The sequence below is a fragment of the Gopherus flavomarginatus genome, chromosome 17, assembly GCF_025201925.1.
Source record: "Gopherus flavomarginatus isolate rGopFla2 chromosome 17, rGopFla2.mat.asm, whole genome shotgun sequence".
In the NCBI taxonomy this organism is placed as follows: Eukaryota; Metazoa; Chordata; order Testudines; family Testudinidae; genus Gopherus; species Gopherus flavomarginatus.
Window position 1 is genome coordinate 23,149,457 of NC_066633.1, and position 23,045 is coordinate 23,172,501.

Sequence of the window (23,045 nt, forward strand, 5' to 3'; positions counted from 1 at the left end):
AACAGGGCACAGAAACATGATGTACATTTAGGACAGAAAGCGAAGCAAGCTGTAACTATCTGAAACTGCAGGGGGGGCAGATTTGTGGGGTATGGGACAGGACACCAGGGCTAGCACCTTGACTCTCCAAAGGGTGTCGACAAGACATAGGTACCTCTGCCTGGCAGTGATCTTTCTGCTGCTGCGGGACAGTGGCTCCCAGCAGGACACTGGTCCCAGGCATTTTGCTCTGCCAGGGCTGGAGCAGTGGGATGCCCAGGAGATACTGCCAGCTGCCAGCTGAATTATGACTGCATGGCACATGGGCAGCAGGAACAATGAGCAGCGAACACAGTGGAAGGGTTAGTGGGGTTGCCTTACGTAAGCTCCCCTGATAAACAACATGTGTTAGGAATTTCAGACAAGATTGCAAAACCCCAGCCTCCCAGCAGGGTCCTTTCAATCCCTGTGTCCACTCAGCAAAAGCACGAGGCTCATGCAGGGGCTTCTCTTCCCCCTGAACATTCCTGCCAGTCCCCGCTCTGCATGGCCTGGACACATCCCAGCCCAGGCTGCACGGGGTAAGCTCCCAACACTGCACACATCGAACATGGCTTAGCCTTGCTAAGCAGGTTTTTAACCATATTCCTCAAGCCCAAGTTCTCTATCTCTGTCCACCTTTCAGTCCCTCTTACAGACCCAGCTCTGTAGGGAGTGACGCATACTGGTGTGTCCTCTCACTCTCCCCCGTCCCCCGCAGATGGTCATTAGATTGCAGCGCATGGCCAGCCTCAGGTGTTTGGGAAGCCCCTGGCACATAGGGGTGCTAGTACAAATCAGTAAATAAGAATAGCTCAATTGGGGAACACGGTTCCAACGTGCTTTGGTCGCGTCTCCCCTGCAGGACTGGAGCATGTGTCGCCATGTTGCTGTGCTGCCATGTCATAGCTGGGTCCCGTGACACAGTAAATGGGACCAGTGCGTGGGAGGTTTGGGTTCTGTTCAGTGCGTGCTCCCGGGCTTACTGAGCTGTGGCTTGTCCATGTGGGGAGGTTTTGTAGGTCATCATATGGACTTTTGCAGAATAACTAATCCAATGCAGCCAGCCTTGACCCATCTCCCCCTGCATCGGCGCACAGCATTCTGGGCAGGTGTCGCAGGGTGCATTGTTCCAATGATGGGCGCTATGCACTCTGGGATTCTTCTCGTGGCGTATTGTGGGATACCTTCGGAAAGCCACTGGAATTCTGGGACTTGGAGTCAAAGTAGCACAGTCGCATGATCCTGCTGTCTCTCTGGGGAGGAGAAAGGGCTGGGCTGGAAGGGCACAGTGTGCAGGTATGTGGGCGAGCATCTGGGGCTGGAATCCAGCACTGGGTGAGCTGTAACATACGGCTGGCGACAAGGGACACTGGGATGGTGCCAGGTTGTGTGCATGGGGGACAGGATGAGAGTGGCACCGTCATGCTGACTAGGGCTGTGCCTCCACGCACAATGCTGGGTTTTCTCGGCTTGGCCTGCAGGTGGCTGGTGTCTCTGTGGAGGGTGAGGTGCACAGAACAACTGGCTGCATGTCTCCAGGAGATCCCCTATGGGACTGGCACCTCTGTGGATCCAGTACAGTGGCGGAAGGGCTGCCTATGGCTGGAGCCATGGAGAAGGGGACTGTGATACTGCAGGGGAGGGGGCTGCACATGGCCAGCACCACGGTGGGGTCTGCACACAGGGAGAGGGGACTGCATGTGGCCAGCACCATGAGGAGGGGCCTGCACATGGCTAGCACCCCCAGTGCAAGGGGCTGCACCTGGCTGGCAGCACGGTGCAGGGGGCCAGCACTGCAGCCGTGGGTACAGGGTACCGGTTACATGTCTGGGGTCTCTGCAGATGCTCTGGTCTAAGTGGCAGCAGGGGTCAGAGTGGTAGAGGGGTCTGTGCAGGGGCCCAACTGAGTGGCTGGGTGGGGCCCTGATGGGGTTTCTTCTTTCAGCTTCAGCCCCTTGGCATTTAACCCCACGTGGGACTCTGGCTGAATGGACGTGTGTCCCCGAATTCCCGCTCCTCCCCAGATGAGCTGTTCAAGGCATTGCAGGGGAAGTGCAGGCTGCCACAGATCAACCATGTTCAGGGACCAGGGACTGAAGCCGTGATAAGGGGTCAGGGCTGGGGCTCAGACCCACATAGCCAATGAGGCAGGGGGCAATGGAGGCATCTCCAGCAAACCAGGTTGTTGAAGGACTGCAGACTTGCTCATGCCTCCTGTCCCATAGCACTGACTGGCGCAACGCTCCTGCTGGAACCGTATGGGGCCCTAGGGGGGAATCCCATCTCCAACCCTCCTGGCACACTTGTATCCTTTTCCCATCTGCAAGGAGCACAGGGGCCTCTCCAGCCTGGCCAGCGTTTATTGTGGATTCCAGAGAGACAGAGTGAGCTGGGCATCTGCTCCATGCCAGTCAGCACTGAGCCTGGCACAACCAGGCCCTGAGCAATTGAAAGGGGCAGCGCACAGGAGGCGGAAGTGAACGGTTGCACGGCCGTGCTGCACGTCAGTGTCAGGAGAGCAGGGCTTCCTCATGGGGTCGAGCGCCGAATCAGGTCAGGGGAGCAGGGCAGTAGCAGTGAGGGGCAGCTGGGCTGAGAATCCCGCAGGAGGGCACGGTGGCAGTGATGGATTAGCCTCCGTGCCCTGATCCACTCTGCCCACTCGGCGCTCCTGCCGGGAAGTGGGAGAAAGCCCCTGCTCCCCAAGCCCACTTCCTGGCAGGAGCACCAGGCAGGCAGAGGAAGCCCCTGCTCCCCAATCCCGCTCCCTGGCAGAAGCACGGAGAGGATTGGGGGGGACTGCAGGAGGAGAGGGGGGGAGCAGGCCCCACTGCTCTGGTGCAGGGCCCCACAAAACCCAAATCCACCTTTGTGTGGTGATATCATGTGGAAGTGACATGAGCCTGGGGAGTGAGGGGGAGCAAGGGCTGGGGATGAACAAACGCTAGGGTTAGGGCTACAGAGGAGACCCTAGTCCCACCCTTTCATCACTCCCTTGGCCCAGTATCCACCTGGAGCTCCCCAGCCCTGGCTGAATAACTGGGCCACAGAGTTCACTGGCAGCGCCGGTGGCCAGGCTCCTGCACCCAGCATGGCTGCAGATGTGGCTGGTTGGCTCCCGGGGTCTCTGGCATTTCCCTCTTCACCTAAATCTTCGTTTCTGAAAAGCAGATAGAGAGGGGCTGAGGGGAGGGGCACCACCTGGGCCCTGCCAAGGGCCGCAGCCGCCACCCGCTGCCAGTCAGTCAGCTTTCCTCTGATGAGATAAGGGACGTCCTTCAGAGCCAATGATTGGGACTGGAGGGACACCTCCTTATCCCGAAACATTAACGAGAGAGGTATTGGGCCACTTCCCTGGAACAGACCCTGTTTTCCCCCCCCAGGGAGCCCCCAGCCCATGTGACCCTGTCCCCCATGCCCCAGAGAGCCCCCAGCCCATCTGACCCCATACCCCAAGGAGCCCCACCCCTTCTGACCCTGTCCCCTATGCTCCAGAGAGCCCCCAGTCCATCTGACCCCATACCCCAAGGAGCCCCACCCCATCTGACCCTGTCCCCCATGCCCCAGGGAGTCCCCTCATCTGATCCCATCCCTCACACCCCAAGGAGCCCCACCCCATCTGACCCTGTCCCTTATGCCCCAGAGAGCCCCCCATGACATTCTATACCTTGGGGGTAGAGCCACCCTTAGGATTTATGGGGCCCTATCCAGTATTGTTAAACTAGTGCTCCACTGAAGGCAGTCCCCAGCCGGCACCGCTGACCCCAATGTGTCGAGGGGCCACAGCCACCACCCCTGCCCGCAGACCCCCAGAACCCTCCCACTGCTGACACACATGGAGGCAGCAGTGGCCCAAGACCGGCTTTGCGCTGTCACATGGGGGCTGCATCTTGCCAGAGCCCATGGCCTTCCTGCAGCCCCTCGCCACTCCTGGCTCACCACGAGCATTGTGACAGGAAGTACCAAGCAGTAATAACAACAACAATAATACAAGTGTGTGTGCACATGTGCGTACGTGACAGAGTGTGTGTATGTGACAGTGTGTGTGTTGGGGAGTGTGAGTTTGCGTGTCTGTGTGACAATCTGTCCTGGGGAACTGTGACTCGTGAGAGGCAGAATGAATGTGGGTGGGATGAGAGCCAGCCTGTGTGTGAGAGAGACAGTGTGTGCGTGCGTGTGTGGGTGTGTTAGGGAAGTGTGAGAGACAGTGAGCGCACTGTCACTTTGTCACACACACACACACACCCCGCTCGGCCCAGCTCCCCCGCTGACTCCTCCTGTCCTGGCCCTGGCCCGGGCCCCGCTGGAGACCCAGCAGCTCAGGCAGGCAGGGTCCAGGGAGGGACTCTGCTCTGGGTGGAGGTGGGCCGGGCCAGGGAGCTGCCAGTGACCAGCTGGGCTGCTCTGGGCTCCCTGGGGATGGAGCACCAGAGCTGGCTGAGGAGAGAGGGAGGGAGGGGTGGGGTTGGGGGTGGGGAGAAACCCGCCAGCCCAGCGCGGGGGAGGGCTGGAGACAAGAGGATTCCAGTGGCAGCCAGCGAGGGGAACGGTGCCCCAGATTTTCAGATGCCCTATGTAGCCGTGTATGCTGCGTATACCTAAGGATGGCCCTGCTTGGGGGAGAGTCCTGTAACCCCCGTATTCCTCATTTCTATATAATTGTGATCTTGCATATAAAGCAGGCCATGTAAGATAGCAGCTGAAAGCCATTGTTCTATTTAAATATGTATATAATCAATGCATATGAAATGATATGAATTGTGTTGTATGGTTTTCACTAAAACTTGCTTTGGGGTTGAAAAGCTCCCAGATACTAGATCTGCAGAGACAATGACAAGGGAAGAGGTAACCAACGCCTGGGTGGGTGCTAAAAAGACATCACCATTGTCCAGCAGACTCAATTCAATGACTCACTCACAGGTATATTGCTTCACCTTGTGACTCAGCAATGCCCACCAGACATGCCTGGACTTGTGTTCTCCAAACACATGGACTAAGGGTAGAAAACAGAACACAGGGGCCCACTGCTGGGTCTTTCTCCTGCCCCCAACTTATGCTGCAAGCAACAAGGACACTCCAAAGACTGTAGACTCCAACAGAGGAGACTGGCCCAGGTTTAAAGGACAAACCTGTACATTAAGGACAGCAATATCCAGTGGAGTGAGAAAAACTGCTTAATCTAGATGTTGCCCAGTCTAACAGGGTTGAGAGTTTAGACTGTGTGCTTATATTTTATTTTACTTTGGTAACTAACTCTGACTTTTTGCCTATCACTTATAATCACTTAAAATCTATCTTTTGTAGTCAATAAATTTGTTTAACTGTTTATCTTTACCAGTGAGTTTGCCTGAAGTATTTGGTAAGCGTGTTTGCTCAGGTTTACAAAGGCTGTGTATAGCCACTTACCATTGATGAAATGGTGAACCAATTAATAAAATTGCACTGTTTGTCTTGACCAGTGCAAGACAGTACATTCTCAAGGCACAAGGCTGGGAGCTGCGGGTATTTGGCTCTGGTGCCTTTCTCTGTGTGATTCATGAGTGGCTGTGGGAGCATTCATGCAATAGAGCTGGGTGTGTGGCGACACATGCAGTTGTGTTGAGTGATAACAGCGCCTGGAGGGGTTTGCTGCTTGTCACTAGCAAAGCATTGTGAGAGACAGCCTGGGCCGGAGAAAGTTAAGGGGGCAAAGCAGTCTCACAGTCCCAGGCTACACCCTAGAGATCCCATCACACCCCCATCTGACCCTGCCCCCCATACCCCTGACAGCCCCTCATCTATTCCCATCCCCCCACCCCAGGGAGCCCATTCCAATCTGACCCTGCCCTCTAGGCCTCAGGGAGCCTCTATCACAACTGCCCCTGTTCCCACATCCCTTGAGAGCCCCCATATCTGACCCCATCCTCTCACCCCAGGGAGTCCACTCAGACAGCAGTTTGTGGTCCATGGGGGAGCTGCCTGAGGCTGGCATTAGATGATGAAAAGGAGACTTTTCCATTTCCTTCCCTCTCCCCACCCTCTCTCCCTGCTGAGCTGGGGCTGCACAATACCATCCCACCCACTAGGCTTTGCAGGCTGATGGGGAGCATGGGGGGCACTTGCCCTGCTGGCTGGGGCGAGTAGAGCAGCAATGGGCCTTGGGGGCTGCAACTCACCATCGAGCAGATGAAATTGATCTGCGGACTCACAGAACCCTGCAACAAAGGGCACATAGAATCATAGAAGATCAGGGTTGGAAGGGACCTCAGGAGGCCATCTAGTCCAACCCTCGGCTCAAAGCAGGACCAATCCCCAACTAAATCATCCCAGCCAGGGCTTTGTCAAGCCTGACTTTAAAAACCTCTAAGAAAGGAGATTCCACCACCTCACTAGGTAACCCATTCCAATGTTTTACCACCCTCCTAGTGAAAACGTTTTTCCGAATATCCAACCTAAACTTCCCCCACTGCAACTTGAGACCATTACTCCTTGTTCTGTCATCTGCTACCACTGAGAACAGTCTAGAGCCATCCTCTTTGGAACCCCCTTTCAGGTAGTTGAAAGCAGCTATCAAATCCCCCCTCATTCTTCTTTTCTGCAGACTAAACAATACTAGTTCCCTCAGCCTCTCCTCATAAGTCATGTGCTCCAGCCCCCTAATCATTTTTGTTGCCCTCTGCTGGACTCTCTCCAGTTTGTCCACATCCTTTCTATAGTGTGGGGCCCAAAACTGTGCGCAATACTCCAGATGTGGCCTCACCAATGCCGAATAGAGAGGAATGATCATGTCCCTCGATCTGCCGTGGCAGGGAGAGACACTCTACCTTCTCTCCCCGTTGCAGTCCCAGGGCATCCCACAGCTCAAACCCCTCATCCCTGGCCCCACCCCAGAGCCCATACCCCCAGCCAGAGTCCTCAACCCGCCCCCCACACCCCAACCCTCTCCCCATCCCTGAGCCCCCTCCCACACTCCGAACCCCTGGGCCCCACCCCTGCCACACATCACCTCCATAACAGTGCACATCACAAAATTAATTCCACACATGGATATAAAAATTAGAGGGAGCATTGCCTGTGTCCCAGGGTGCAGAGGAAGATAACCCACCCCCCCCTTTGCACTGAGCAGCGGGACAGCCAGGACTCACCATACGTGGGGAAGTAGTAGGTGAAGTCCTCGCTCATGTTCATCTCTGTGATGCGCTGCTCGAATTTACCCACGATGGCATCACTGACCCTGACACTGCGTCCTTTGGGAGGGGTGAAATAAAGAGAATCCAATGGCAGGCACTGTGTTCGGCCCCAGGACACCAGTGACTGTGGAGAGTTGGTCAGGACCCATTCCATGGAATATTTCTTGTCAGACAGGGGCAGCTCCAGGCACCAGCACGCCAACCGCGTGCTTGGGGCAGCAAGCGATGGGGGGCACTCTGCCAGTCGTCGCGAGGGTGGCAGGCAGGCTGCCTTCGGCGGCTTGCCTGCAGAGGGTTCACTGGTCCCGCGGCTTTGGCAGACCTCCTGCAGGCTGTCACTGAATCCGCAGGACAGGGGACCTCCCGCAGGCAAGCCACCGAAGGCAGCCTGCCTGCCGTGCTTGGGGCTGTCATAAACAGATAGCTAAGGGTTAATGTTTCTTTTACCTAAAGCACCTGACCAGAGGACCAATCAGGAAACCGATTTTTTTTTTAACTCTGGGTGGAGGGAAGTTTGTGTCTGAGTCTTTTGTCTGTCTGCCTGCTTTCTCTGAGCTCTGGAGAAGTAGTTTCTGCTTTCTACTTTTCTGTTTCTAAGTGTAAGGACAAAGAGATCAAATAGTAAGTTATATGGTTTCTTTTCTTTGGTATTTGCATGAATATAAGTGCTGAAGTTCTTTGATTTGTATTCTTTTTAAATAAGGCTGTTTATTCAATATTCTTTTAAGCAATTGACCCTGTATTTTGTCACCTTAATACAGAGAGACCATTTGTATGTATTTTTTCTTTCTTTTTTATATAAAGCTTTCTTTTAAGACCTGTTGGAGTTTTCTTTTCTGGGAAATTTCAGGGAAATTGAGTCTGTACTCACCAGGGAATTGGTGGGAGGAAGAAATCAGGGGGAGATGTGTGTGTGTTGGATTTGCTAGCCTGATTTTGCATTCCCTCTGGGTGAAGAGGAAAGTGCTTTTGTTTCCAGGACTGGGAACGGAGAGGGGGAGTCACTCTGTTTGGATTCACAGAGCTTGTGTCTGTGTATCTCTCCAGGAGCACCTGGAGGGAGGGGAAGGGAAAAAGGATTATTTCCCTTTGTTGTGAGACTCAAGGGATTTGGGTCTTGGGGTCCCCAGGGAAGGTTTTTCAGGGGGACCAGAGTGCCCCAAAACACTCTAATTTTTTGAGTGGTGGCAGCAAGTACCAGGTCCAAGCTGGTAACTAAGCTTGGAGGTTTTCAATGCTAACCCCCATATTTTGGACGCTAAGGTCCAAATCTGGGACTAAGGTTTGACATGGTGTGCAGTGGTGAGATAGAATCCAGAAGCCAGTAGGAATATTATATTTTTCTTTTCTCTGCTAGGGACTTTTTAGCAGAGAGAGTTTGTTTTTAAAAAGAAACCAGAGAGAATTTTTTTTTCTGCTCTCTCTGGCAGTTTGTGGCTTGCATATTAAGCAAGAAGCCATTAAGGAGCTGTTACAGGTCTTTTGTCATGCAATAGCTCTCCCATTGAGAGTCATTACCAGCACTATATACATGCAAATAAAGTGGTTTTTCAGGTTTACTTAACATTGAAGATTAGCTAAAGGCACTGTTGCTAGGCAGACTTCAAGAGGCAACAGAGAACCTGCAGTTCTGAAAATAAACACCGGAGGGCACCCCAACACAAGAAAACAGGAACCATGACTTCTAAGGCAAAAATTGAGGCCGAAGAACAAATCAAAGAAGCTGAACACAGGCGAGAGATGGAAAAACACAAACAGGAACTAGAAATAAAACAAAAAGAGATGGAGCTGAAAGAAAAGGAAGAAAGCATCAAACTGGCAGCCTACCAAAGAGAACAGGCAGCCAAAGAGGCAGCACACAAAAGAAAACTAGAAGAAGAAGAGGCGGCCCACCACCGAGACATGGAAAAACAACAAAAAAAAAAAGAAAAAATACATACAAATGGTCTCTCTGTATTAAGGTAACAAAATACAGGGTCAACTGCTTAAAAGAATATTGAATAAACAGCCTTATTTAAAAAGAATACAAATCAAAGCACTTCAGCACTTATATTCATGCAAATACCAAAGAAAAGAAACCATATAACTTACTATTTGATCTCTTTGTCCTTACACTTAGAAACAGAAGAGTAGAAAGCAGAAACTACTTCTCCAGAGCTCAGAGAAAGCAGGCAGACAGACAAAAGACTCAGACACAAACTTCCCTCCACCCAGAGTTGAAAAAAAAATCGGTTTCCTGATTGGTCCTCTGGTCAGGTGCTTTAGGTGAAAGAGACATTAACCCTTAGCTATCTGTTTATGACAGGGGCGGCAAAATACCTAGAGCTGCCCCTGTTGTCAGAAATGCCTATTTGTTGAAACCAAAACGTTCCCAGGGAAAGGGGCAGTTTTAACAAAATTTTCCTCTCCAAAAGAAAAGTTTTTAAATTGTTGAAATGTTTCATTTTGCTATTTTCTAAAGAAAACCTTCCAGTTTCTCTGTTTCAAAGTGACTCTACATTTAGAGACGTAAGCTAATTATACTACCCCCCTCCCCAATTTTAAATAGTTAAAATTTAAATCATAGAATATCAGGGTTGGAAGGGACCTCAGGAGGTCATCTTGTCCAACCCCCTGCTCAAAGCAGGACCAATCCCCAGGCAGATTTTTGCTCCAGATCCCTAACTGGCCCCCTCAAGGCTTGAACTCACAACCCTGGGCTTAGCAGGCCAATACTCAACATGTTGATTGACCCAGTCGACACTTTTTTCTGATGTTTAGTTTGTGAAAATTTTCGAGGTTTCGATTTTTTTTCTCTCTGTGCTGGATGGGGCCATTTTCCAACATTTCAGACATGTTTGTGGGGCAGGAAAAGCATTTCAAGCCCAGCTCTAGTCCGAGTCTGGTGATTGTCCATCCAGTGTCTGGAGCCACCAGACCAAATTCAGCCTTCCCATGAGCAAGTGTGATTCCTACCACACACTTGAGCCTCGCCTTAAACCAAGACATTTGCAGCCTCCAGGAAGTGTTGCTGCCATGTGAAATAGAGTCAGCCCCAAAGCCCCACTGCCCTCACCTACCCAGAGCAGAGCCCTACCCCTCCGGCACAGTGCCACCCCTATGTGTGGGAAGCAGCCGGAGCACAAACAGTGCTGGTTCTGGACCCCCTGGCTATAGACGTGAGCTGGGAGGGAGCAGCCTGGAGGAAATGCCCTAGGACACAAGCTGGGGCGCTGAGCAAAGTTACCACAATCTAACCTGTAAGCAAACAAAACTTGGGGCGCTTGTCTGGGCCCAACCCCATGAGGGCCACTAGTGCCTCCTGGGTCCAAACATTCCCCCCAGTCTGACGGCCTGCCCCACTGTGCCTCAGTGCCTAGCCATGGGGAGGCAATTCCCCAGGGTAGCGGCCAGGAGCCTGCACACCCACCAAAGAGCTTGATGGAGATCTTCCGGAGCTTCTGGTAGTACAGGATGGCGTAGCTGCTGTAATCTGTCTCCCCCACCACCACATCCACGTTGCTGCCACGGCCTAGGAGCCAAAGTCACGGGAGAGCAAATTATGGACTGGTCTCATGTGTAGGGACCCCGGGCAGGGATCAGGAGCCAGGGCCCCATTGTGCTAGGCTCTGTACTAACTGCAGTGACAGTAGCTAGACAATGAAGGCTGGCCAAGGAGAGAAGAGGTGGTTCAGTGGTTAGGGCATGTGCCTAGGACTCAGGAGACCGGGTGTTGGGTCCGCGCTCCACCCTGTGCTTTCTGAGTGCCCTTGTGCAATACGAGTTAGGGGCCCAAGTACTTTAAAACTCTGGTCCTTAGCCTGTCTGTGCCTCAGTTCCCCATCTGTACAATGGAGTAATAGCCCTGCCCTGCCTCCCAGGAGTGTTTGAGGAGAAATACATGAAGGAATGTTGCAGAGTTGTTGTAGCCGTGTTGGTCCCAGTGTATGAGAGAGATAAGGTCGGGGAGGTGATTTATTGAACAAACATCTGGTGGTGGAAGGGACAAGCTTGCGAGCTTCACAAGAAGAGTGCTGTGGAGCTCTAAAGCTTCTCTGGATAGGCCCATCAGTGGATGGAGGACATGGCCATCAGTGGCTATTAGTCAACTCCATGCTGTGGCTGTCCCTAAGCCTCTGACTGCCAGAAACTGGGAGTGGATGACAGGGGATGGATCACTCCATGATGGTTCTGTTCATTTCCTCTGAAGCTCCTGGAATTGGCCATTGTCCAAAGATGGGATAGATGGACCCCTGGTCTGACCCAGTGTGGCCATTCTTAGGTTCTAATACAAGCGACCTCCTTGTCTCTTCCATTACAGATTGTGAGATGTTCACATACTATCCTGTTGGGGGCCAGAGAATTAACATAGGAAACAGAATGACTTGGCCTCTCCATCCACAAGCCATGCCCTGATCTCCATCTGGAGTCCCTACAGGAGCAAACATCAATAGAAGGACAAACAGCAGCTTGGCGAAGCAGAATTGCACCATGCTGGCCAGCCTCTATATTTCCTGCCACACTAATAATGGGCAGATCTGGGAGCTCAGCCAGCACCAGGGCCGGCTCTCAGCACCAGCAAACCAAGCGCGTGCTTGAGGCGGCACATTTCCAGGGGCGGCACATTACCAGGGGCGGCACATTTCCAGGGGCGGCTCTCTGGCCATCTTTTTTTTTCTCTCAGTGGCAAAAGCCTAGAGCCAGCCCTGGCAGCAGCAGCGCGTCATGCGCAGGGGGTGCCCTGGGGCCGCTGCGGTTCGCGCCACAAGGGAGCAGCGCCTGCACCTTGTGGCTGGGCCGGGCAGGCTCTGAGAGGGGGACACTCGACTGGGGGCCACCCCGCAGGCACACGGAGCCACCTGCAGGTGCTGCAGGGCGGCTGCCCCCCCAGCCCCGCAGGCGGGGCTGGGTGAAGCGGACTGAGCTGCCCAGGGACTGCGGCAGGGCGGCCAGAAGCAGCAGCAGCAGTGGGGCCATAGAGGGTGGGGCACTGCCGTGTGGGGCCTGCTCCCGCTCTCTGGGGCTCCTCTCCCTCTGGAGCTACCCTGCCCTGGCTCCTCAGCCCCCTGCCGGGGCAGTCCCCTGGCTCTGCCCTCCCGGGTCCCAGCCAGTCCTTGAGGCAGGAGCCCTGGCTGGAGGGACCATGGGGTGAGGCGCAGCCCGGGAGCCCTGCTGCTTACCCCAACCCTGCTAGCGCCAGACTGGCTGGAGGCGAGGGAGGAGCCCAGGGCTGGGGTGGCAGGGGGTGTGGGTGGGGGAAGGCACTGGTGGGGGGAGGTGTGTTGAGCCCAGGGCTAGGGTGGGGCGCAGCCAAAATTTTTTTTGCTTGGGGTGGCAAAAAACCTAGACCCGGCCCTGGCCAGCACATGCCTTGTCGCTAGCTTGGTTGTTTCAAAGTCCTGCCTAGGAACACGCCAAACCCACCCAACATTAACCTTTTCCAACCCCAGCCCCTCACTCACTTTTCAGGAGGAATCGCCCCTGGGCTTTGGTGGAGTGGTACTGCTGCTTAATCTCCCAGCATACTCCATCCCTGTGCACGTGAAGGGAGAAAGACAGCATATGTGTTAGGTTCCTCTGAGCTAGCCAGAGAAAAGCCACCGCTTGGTGAGGACCTATCAAAGGGGAAAGGTGTCAGATGTGATGCGTTCCGCTGTCGCGGCTGCACCATGCTGCTGTGCTCTTTATTACCTTGGTTTATGTATTACTCATTTGCAAGTGTTATTTTTACACATTCAGAACGTGTTACAGAGAGAGATCAATGCAGGGGACACAGTTTGTCTTCTAATACTCAGCGCTGTGGGAGTTTGGGTCAGTTACACAGGGCCAGGTTCACCTGAGTGCCGAGCTCTCTGTGTCACACTGGGAGCTGCTAGGGGCTGAGCACTTGAAAACTCTGGCCCTGAGTTCTTCTGAAATCTGGCCACACTGGCCTCTAAGTTAGTTCCCCCAATCCCAGGTATCGAATATCAGAGACCTGAAACTCACCCGAAGTGAGCACCTGCCTGATCCGTACACAGAGGCTGATCAGCCTCCCCCACCTTGGGAAAGGGCCTCCAAGGCTATGGAGGCAGCAGTGTAGAGTGGGTAGAGCACTGGGCTGGGGTCTGCTGCTGGCCTGTTGCGTGACTCCGGGCAACTCACATCCCTGCTCTGTGCCTCAGCTTCCCCGTCTGTACAATGGGGATAATGAACCGATCTTCTTGAAAGTGCTTTGAGCTCCATGGATAACAAGTGCTAGATAGCAGGGAGGTGGCGTTACCTGTCAGTGTCACCCACACGCTGCGGGCCGCCTTCGTTTAAACTGAACATTCCAAGAAATGTGGGTTTCTGAAGCAGCCATCGGACGCTTCTTATGGCAGAGGTGGGCAAACTATGGCCCGCAGGCCACATCCAGAGCCTGAGCTCCTGGCCCTGGAGGCTCGCCCAGGCCCCTTCCCTGCAACCTCAGCTCGCCCCGCCACCGGCGCAATGCTCTGGGCAGCGGGGATGCAAGCTCCTGGGGCAATGCAGCTGCAGAGCCTGGCCTGACCTGGTGCCTTGTGCTGCACGGCAGCACGGCTGTAGCACCACCAGCCACTGGTGCTCCAGGCAGCGCAGTAAAGGGTCAGGGATTGGGGAGGGTTGGATAGAGGGCAGGGAAGTTTGGGGTGGTGGTCAGGGGGCAGGAGTGTGGATAGGGGTTGGGGTTGTCAGAGGGTGGGGAGCAGGCGGATTGAAAGTGGGGAGCAGGGGCCCAAAGGGGCAGTCAGGAAGGAGGCGGGGATTGGATGGGGTGACGGGGGGCAGTCAGGGGCGGGGGTTCCAGGGGCAGTCAGAGGACAGGGAGTGGGGGAGGTAGTGGATGGGGCAGAGGTCCCACGGGGCCATCAGGGAACAGGGGGTGGGAGTTGGATGGCACAGGAGTCCTGGGGGTGGGCCTTCAGGGGGTGAGAAGGGGGGGGCAGATAGGGGGTGGGGCCGGGCCACGCCCCCCTCCCCAACCGGCCTTCCATACAATTTCCAAAACCCGATGGGGCCCTCAGTCCAAAAACTTTGCCCGCCCTTGCCTTATGGGGTGGGGAAGGGGGCTGGGCTAGGTGTCTGGTGACAGTTTAGGAGAAGGGAATCAATCCTGTTTCAGGGCCTAGTGAGTCATACACTAGCTGGCTCTGAATTAATATCCCACAGCTACATGGCAGTGAGTTCCAAGCTAAACTCCCACTGAGGCCAGGGTCACTAGGGATCATCGGCTTTTGGGCAGAGTTTTCTCATTGACATCAGTGGGCCCAGGATTTTAGCAATTGTTTTTATCACATTACTTCAAACATGGCAGGGCTAGAAGTGATCAAATGCAAAGCCAGGCAGCTGCCTGACCTCTGGCTGACTCGCCAGCTCCGAAGCGAAGGTGAGCCAGAAAGTGCCCAGAGGCAGCACTCTGTGCGCTCATGCAAAGAAAAGGGAAAGGTCAGAGAAACGCCCGTTTGGGGACACTATGAACGGGAACGTGGACAGGAAATAGTGAGCAATCCTCCCCCTCCCCCTGCAGACGAGAGAACCTGCCAGGCCTGTGGGTGGGGATGACATTCTGTACCTTGGGGGAGCACCCTGTCACCCGCCGTATTCCTCATCTAGAGATAATCGTGATCTTACATATAAAGCAGGCCTTGTAAGGGATCAGGGGAAGGGTTATGATCTGCTGAAAGTCATTTCTCTATCACAGATGTGTATCATTAATGCATGTGAAGTTATGAGAATTGTGTTGTGTGGTTGTCACTAAAACATGCTGTAAGTTGGGGAATCAGCCAGATATTAGCTCCCCAGAGGCAACAGCAAGGAAAGTAACTAACACCCGGACGGGGTGTGAAACAACCATCACCAGCCATTGTCCAGCAAGGGAGCTACAATTCAATGACTCACCTGCATGAGGCCCCACCAGGGAATTGCTCAACCTTGCCTGGAGACTCAGCAATGCCTCCCAGACATGCCTGGACTTGTGTTCTCCAAGCGCATGGTCTGAGTGTATAAAACAGACACAGGGGGCCCAGGATTGGCCTTTCTCCTGCCCCCACCTATGCTGCATGCAACAAAGACACTGAGAAGAAGACTGAAGACTGCAACAGAGGAAACTGGCCCAGATTTAAGGGACAAATCTGCATACTAAGGACTGCAGTATCCAGTGGGGTGAGAAAACTGCTTAATCGAGTTACTGCCCAGCCTAATAGGGTTGAGAGTTTAGGCTGCTTGGTTGTAATTTATTTCTTTGGGTAACTAACTCTGACTTTTTGCCTATCGCTTAGTATCACTTAAAATCTATCTTTTATAGTCAATACATTTGTTTAACTGTTAATCTTCACCAGTGAGTTTGTACGAAGTATGTGGCAAATCAGCTCAATTTTACAAAGCCTGGTGTATATCCACTTTCCATTGATGAAGTGGGGAACCAATTAATAAATCTGCACTGCTCATCTCGAGCAGTGCAAGGTGGTACATTGCTGGGGTACAGTGCTGGGAGCTGGGGGGATTTGGCTGGTGTCTTTCTCTGTGTGATTTGTAAGTGGCTCGGGGAACATTCGTGCAATCTAGGTGGGTGTGGGGCTCCACCTGCAGTTGTGCTGAGTGATCACAGTGCCTGGAGGGGTTTGCTGCTGGTCACTAGCAAGGCATTGTGAGAGACAGCCCAGGCTGGAGAGAGCTCAGGGGGTGCAGAGGACCCACAGTCCCAGGCTGCACCCGGGAATGCCGTCACAGTGGGACTGTACTTCAGGTATATGCCTGAAGGGGATAGATACTTGCCTGCAGCATCACCACACTACACATGGGAACAGACTGAGGCTTTAGGAGAAGGGTAGTGAGGTAATTCCTTTGAGCCTGAGCTTTTCAATGTGTGTGCCTGTGCACACGTGTGTGTTAGTGTGAATGCGTGTGTGTGTGTGTGTGTGCACATGGGCAGCTTCGTTAGGCCTCCAAGCTGCAATGTCCCCTCTTTACCAGGGATAGTTTTTTTCTCGCTCCATATTCCAGGTTCTCTCTGCAGGCAAAGGGGCTGGGAAGTGACTGAGATTCTCCTCTCCATTTCTAATCACCCCAAAGCAGCCTGGGGAGTGCGGTGTGGGGGAATCTTTCTTTAGTAGGGTAGGCAGCAGGTAACACATTGGACCAGCGCTCCCGAGCTGCAACGCACTCTCTGCATTACCAGCTCAGCAGTGACCCCACGTCTTGCCATGAGCCTTAATGGAGGGCTTTGCCGCTGCGGGCCCCGAACCAGCCCAGTGCTTAGCTATGTGTGCCTGAGCCCACGGAACTCAAGCATGTGCTTTGTAAAACCGGGCTGAGTCCTTGTGCTTAAAGCCAAGCATGTGCTTAACTGCTGTGCTGAATCAGGGCCACACTTCCCAACCACACCGCCCTTCCTTCCAGGTTGTTCCTCTTTTCCTTGAATGAGGAGCTGCGTGCTGGGGAACTGCAAGGGCTGGCCAAACCCTACGCGTTGGGCTGGAATATCTTCTGGGCAGAGCCAGGCAGAAGCTGTTTGCAGGACCTGCCTTGGGGCCCCCAGACTGGAGCACTGGGGTAGCAGGGCACCTCACACAGACAGGCATCAGCACCATTGAGCTGTTGGTGCTCTCACACGGGGAGTCAGGCCTGCTCCGCTGGGGTGAGCATAAGAGAAAGGGCTGCAGGAGTTGAGCCCCAAGGGGTCATAAAGCAAGTCCTACAGGCTGGGCTCAGAGCTGTTGCCCGGACTCAGCAAACACACAGCATGGGAGGCCAGGGAATCTGATCCCAACACCCGAGCTCCTGGCCCAACACCCGGGCTCCTTAGTGGGCCACTTACAGTTTCCGGAAGGTACTGATGGCCAGCGACTTCCCTTCCGAGGCAGACACCGCCATGGCTGTTGCTTCCAACTGGTGATTATATTCTCTTAGGTAGTCACATTTGGAGGCCACACCAACCAGGAACCACTTCCCTGAGAACTACAAAAGGAGCGGGGGTGGCACAATGCAGTCACCTTCGCCCCATCCCTCCCACAGCAAGGACAAAACTCTGGGTGCTGCTGCTGGGTCTCGAAGCGAAGCCTCTGAGGAGCCAAAGGCAGAAGCTGCAGCATCTGAGCTGGTGGAATCCCTCCTTCCCATGGCTGATAGTGGCAAAAGGGCTTATCGGTGACTATCCACTGGGGGCAAGACCCTGAGATACAGGCTCACCGCTCGGCTCCACACACAGACACAAGGAGCCAGGGCTGGCTCCAGGTACCAGCTTGGCAAGCAGGTGCTTGGGGCAGCCACTCTGGAGAGGGGCAGCATGTCCAGGTATTCAGCGGCAATTCGGCGGAGGGTCCCTCACTCCTACTTGGAGCAAAGGACCTCCCGCTGAATTGCCGCAGATCGGGATCACAGCGTTTTATTATTTTTTTTGGCTGCTTGGGGCGGCAAAACCCCTGGAGCTCGCCCTGCAAGGAGCAGTTTTAGGGCACCATGGTTTTGGCGCATGTGCTGTCCCCATGGGCTTAACAAGTGCCTGCTTCCCTGACTGCCAAATGAATTACACAAGGAGCACTGGATTAGGTGCTGGTTACAGCTAAGCAAAAATGCAGCATTCTTCTGGTGACATTTGCAAACAGTATTTATAGTTTTGTTCCTGGCTACTTCACAGGCCCCCAAATTTTGGTTTTTGACCTCCCACTCCCCAATGTGCTCATGGAGTGACACTTCTGGCATCAAAACACATAGCCATGCCGCCAGACACTGAACTGTAATTTCTAAGCCTGTTCTTTGAAATGCTGCAGTTTTTGTTTGATTTTTTAAATTACAGCACTGACCAGATTCTGAGCAGAAAAGTAACATTTTGTGAGATTTCAGCTACATCTTTCCTATTTCTCAAAATAGAAATTAAATGCACAGATCTGATATTGTGACACATACATAACAGTAGCACCTGATACCCTCCCTGAGACAAGGCTCCATTGTGCAGAGGGCATGGGTATTTGGCTCGTGGGTGCCCCGCAGCTGGGCTCTGGGGGAAAAGGAGTTCGGGTGTATTGGCCGGGGGAGGGGGGACATGGCTGGGCTCTGCGGGGGAGGGGCAGAGAAACAGGAACTGGGTTGTCATAAGCGTTTCTTTAACTCTACTCCTGGGGAATTTTTGTGTGTGTCTGTAACACTTTACAGACATACTTGCTGACAGGTATGTTGAAATAAATTTCCAAAATAATTTAAACTGGCGTGATTATGTAGTGTTATCTTGACAAATAAAATGTGCAGAATTTTAAAATATTGTGTGCAGAATTTTGAATTTGTTGGCACAGGATGCCCCCAGAAGTAGGCACATAGTGTGGCCAGAGGATTGGCGCCTACTGCTTGGGCTGGTGGGCCAGCCCCGGGCATAAGGGCATCACAGTGGCCACAGGGCAGCTTGTGAGGACTTGGATTCCCTTTTGCCACCCCAGCTCTGCAGCACAAAGCCCTTTCCCTGGGGCTTTGTGCAGGGAGGTGGGATCTGGCCCCGTGTTTCTATAGCATCTCCCAGCAGTAGCTTTCTAGGCACCTCAGCAATCACACAGGAGCTCCCCAGGGACTGCCTCAGGTTACCTGCTGAGAGCCAGAAGCTGAGGCAGGGGAAAGAGCTGCTCACATCCTCATAGACTCATAGACCCATAGACTCATAGGTCAGAAGGGACCAATCTGATCATCTAGTCTGACCTCCTGCACAAGGCAGGCCACAGAACCCCACCCATCCAATTTTATAACAACCCCTATCCCAGGACCGAGTTATTGAAATCCTCAAAAATGGTTTGAAGACCTCAAGCTGCAGAGACACCACCAGCAATCCTTTCTCTGTCTGGCCTCAGGGGTCCGTGCACTCAGCTGCCAGACTGAGAAATGCCGTGCTGGAGCCTGGGCACCCGGCTGGGGTTCTCGGGGCATGGGCATACCACAAGCAGCAGCAGAGTGAGCTCCCCTCCTAACCAACCTCAGCCCCCCCCCAGCGCCGCCCCATGGTACCCCGAGTACTTAGCATCTTTGCTGAGGCTACTGGGGGAAACTGGAGTGAGACTCCAGACCACTGAGTGTTCAGCAACACTCAGCTCCCAGGAGCCTTGGGACCCTTCGCTGACACCCTGCTGAGGTAGCCCCGGCAGGCCACAGCCACAGGGGAGATTTCAGCCCCTCTAAGCAGCCCGGCATCTTTAACATGTGCAGTAGCAGCTCGTGCTTTTCACTCTGGAGGTCCCTGGTTCAATCCTGGGATATTGGCTGAGGTAGCAGCCATCACCCAAGCCGGCTCTTGGGGCTGGGCAAACCTAGATGCCTGCCTGGAAAGTTATGGAGCAGGTCAGCAGCTCTAGCACAGAGGACCCCCTGGGGAGCTGTGCCAGCGCCCAGGATGCCCAGCGTTCCCCAGTCCCTCCCTCACCTGCTGGAGGTCAAAGTTCTCCTGTATCTTGATCTTCTCAAAGAGACTCTCCAGGGCTGGGGGCCTCCTTTGTCTCTGCCCAGGAGCAAGTGAAGCAAGAAGGAGCACGAGGAGCAGGGTGGGTGCGGCAGGCGCCATGGTCTTTCCCCAGGACCATCTAAGCCCCTTGGTGAACCTGGCTGTGGTTGGTGGGGCCCTGGGGGAGGGGAGGGCTGGGCTGGTTGCTTATTAAGCCACTCTGCTTCTCTTATTGGAAGTGACCAGAAGCAAATCTCTAGGCTGTTTACATAGAGGGGGCTGTGTTACCAAAGCTCCCCGCCACACTATGCCTCCCACAGGGGAACAGCTGTGCAGTCCAGGAGTCCCTGAACATCCAGGCAGCCCTCCCAGCCCTTGGTCACGTGTCTCAGGGCTCTCTCTCCCCAGCCCAGCATGCCAAAGGTAACATCCCGTAGTGCACCACCCTGTGCAATAGCCAGAACCTGAATTAACTCATGCGCTGAGGGTGAGCTGGGCAGGGAGAGCCACGCTGCGTGTGGAGCGACAAATTCCTGCTGCCCCCTGCAAGACGGCCAGGAAGAGCTGGCACTGACCTCCTGCAAACGACAAGTGACGGAAAGGGGCTCACCTGGCCAAGCCACAAACTGGGCTTAATTCCAGTGAGCCTAAGGCCCAGGCTCAGCAAAGCACTTCAGCACATGCCTCAATCCAACCCGAGTCAGCACTTAAGCACGTGCTTAACTTAAGCACTGAAGTTAATGGGACTTTGCTGACTGGGATCCTTCTAGCCTTGACTTCAGTAAAGCAAATTTTGCTCCACCTTCCTGGTATTTTCCTATATTACTTCCTGATGTCTGATCAGCTTTATGCCAGGAAGCATGAGGACTGCTAACCCTGAAATGTACCACTGTTAGATTTTTTTCACATTACAGTTTAAATTCTGCTCTTCAACATACCCGTATAAATTCAGCATAACTCCATGGGCTTCAGTGCAGGCACCAGTGTGAGTGAGAATTTGTTCCTCTTCAGGTTGTAAAAGTAAAGCAAAAACTAACCGAAACTTTTAAAATGTCAGTGCAAACAGTAAGCAAAAGTCAGGCTCGCCGTAACCCTAATAACGCAAAATTTGTAAAAGCAAAAATTGTGTAAGGCAAGTAGAAAAGAACTGTGTAAAAAGTTGTTGCAACCTTGAGTTAAATAAGTATAAAATGTAAACTATAGTCTAAATAAAGGAAAAAAATATATATATCAAAATAACCTATGTATGAACAAAATGCAGCTGTTGCTCATTACTGTATGTAACAAGGTATAAATGCTGCTGTGATTGTTTACCTGTAAAAAAACCTGTTTAGCTCTCTCCCTCCAGTCAATTGCTAAAAATAAAGAGTATCTAACTTGCTTCACCCAACCTAAAAGTAAAAACTCTGTTTTTCTCCAACAAGGTCAAACTTGTTTTTTAAAACATTTTCAGCTTCAGCTATTTGCTCAAGCATATCTGGGGCGCTGGAACAGAGAGAGAGAGAGAGAGTGTGTGCGCATGCTGAGAGCCACTGAACCAAACTAGATTAAATTGCAGCAAGGGTGGTTTAGGTTGGACATTAGGAAAAACTTCCTAACTGTCAGGGTGGTTAAACACTGGAATAAATTGCCTAGGGAGGTTGTGGAATCTCCATCATTGGAGATTTTTAAGAGCAGGTTGGACAAACACCTGTCAGGGATGGTTTAGATAATACTTAGTCCTGCCTTGAGTGCAAGGGTCCCTCTCAAGGTCCCTTCCACTTCTATGATTCTATGATATGATGAAAACCACTTCGAGCCAGGAGGGTGCTGCTGCAACCCACACACCCCTAGTTGCAGCACCTATAAGTATATCCTGTTGGAGTGAGTCCTAGAAGTTAACAAGAAGGAAGTGGCCACATGGCATCTCCTGCTCTTGTGGGTCCAGGAAGTGGGAGCTGGGTTGAGCTACAGATTGACCCCAGATCTCTTGGGGCAGGGTAGAGCAGAACACTAGTGCCAAACAGGCCTGGTCTGCTTGATGAGAAATGACCTCCCAAGCCTTTGTTTAGGCTCTGTTTTCTTTGGCCTCTGCAAAGCTCCCCTGCTTAAAAGTCTTGTCCACACAGAGAGTTGTCGCGCGGTGGAGAAAGAAGAAAAATGTGGCTGAATATATAAACAATCTGTGGGCTCAGGCTCTCTCTCGCTAGGGCTTTGACTGATCATCTCGGGCACAAAAAGCATTTACGGTCTGTTTTTTTAATCTTATAAAAAGTGTGGCAATTCTCCACAAAGGGTCATATTTTTTGAGTTTAATGTACCCACCCTGCCCACAACCACACCAGACATCATTAGAAAGCTCATTTTATGGACGTTGAGGTGAAGCACGATGTGGTATTGCCAAGTCTGGCATAAGCCTGTAAGTGAGTTGAAACAACGTCCGAATGAGAAAGCGTCATTGTTTTGCGCAGTTCCAGAAATGCTGCAACAGGACTTTGATTACAGCTTTTACTGCTTAAGGTAATTTCTGCACCTTAATGTGGTGAGTTTTGGTCAAAGCTACCAGACAAAAATGTATTAAAAGATTTGTATTGCTTTGCGTGGGCAGGGATGTGGGTTTTTTTTTTCAGAAATGATCAATCTGTTTAGAAGGCAGCAAAAACAGCAACTATCAACATTTTACACTATGCTACCATGAAACGTTTTCATGTTACGTATTCTGAATTGGCAAAGTATCTCACAACTGATTATAACAGGTTTTGACTTTTTCAGTAAACATTTACATTTACTGACCAGATCAATCTCACAATGAAGGCTGGGCACCAGGCAGCAGATCACATGCCCATTCTCTGTGCTGCATAATGGGGAGATATAAATGTACGTGAAATCCTAATGAAACGTTTCTCCATTTCTAAGCTTTTGTAGGTACAATGTAGCATCTATTCTGCCTGGTAGAAGGTTTTAATTTGTAACGGCCTATGCTTGCAGTTCTAGCTGTTGAACTATTCTAGAAACTAGCTTTTTAATTCAGCGACACTTATGCACAGGTCAGTATCAGTGTTAGAGATGACAACACACAGCTTCATCCTGGGCTTCAATCGAAGTGCTCACAGAACAAAAATGGCCATTTTGATAACTAATGTATAGATCTTGTTTAGCACTCAGTCTGTGAACATGTAATTCATGACATAGAAACCTTGGAGGAAGCAACCGATCTCAGGGAGGCAGCACATCAAAGCAGAGATGATGACACTTGATTGCTAAGGATGCAGTGTATCACTCACCTGCCTTTCTTCCTACTGGAGTAAAACGAATCTTAAAGTAAAACCAGCTATCTGCACAGCAACACTACAGTCACCTTAAGACACTGCATTTTATCACCTGGTTGAAGAGGCAGACAATGATCTTATGTACAACAAGAAGGCTCTTCTCCTGTTCAACCTGCACAAAGGTATAAAGCCATATTCCCTCCAATGTAGACA

At 52.4% G+C, this 23,045-nt stretch overlaps 1 protein-coding gene across 1 annotated transcript; it reads right to left on the minus strand.

The window, feature by feature from the left end:
• Window positions 1–1,163: 1,163 nt before the first annotated feature.
• On the minus strand, window positions 1,164–19,704 carry C8G (complement C8 gamma chain). Its single transcript, XM_050927101.1, has 8 exons — window positions 19,567–19,704; window positions 16,987–17,126; window positions 12,632–12,702; window positions 10,600–10,701; window positions 7,146–7,247; window positions 6,177–6,215; window positions 1,601–1,695; window positions 1,164–1,274 (listed from the first exon to the last, which is right to left on the minus strand). Exons 1-8 carry the CDS (start codon window positions 19,702–19,704, stop codon window positions 1,164–1,166), a joined length of 798 nt encoding a protein of 265 aa, XP_050783058.1.
• Window positions 19,705–23,045: the final 3,341 nt, after the last annotated feature.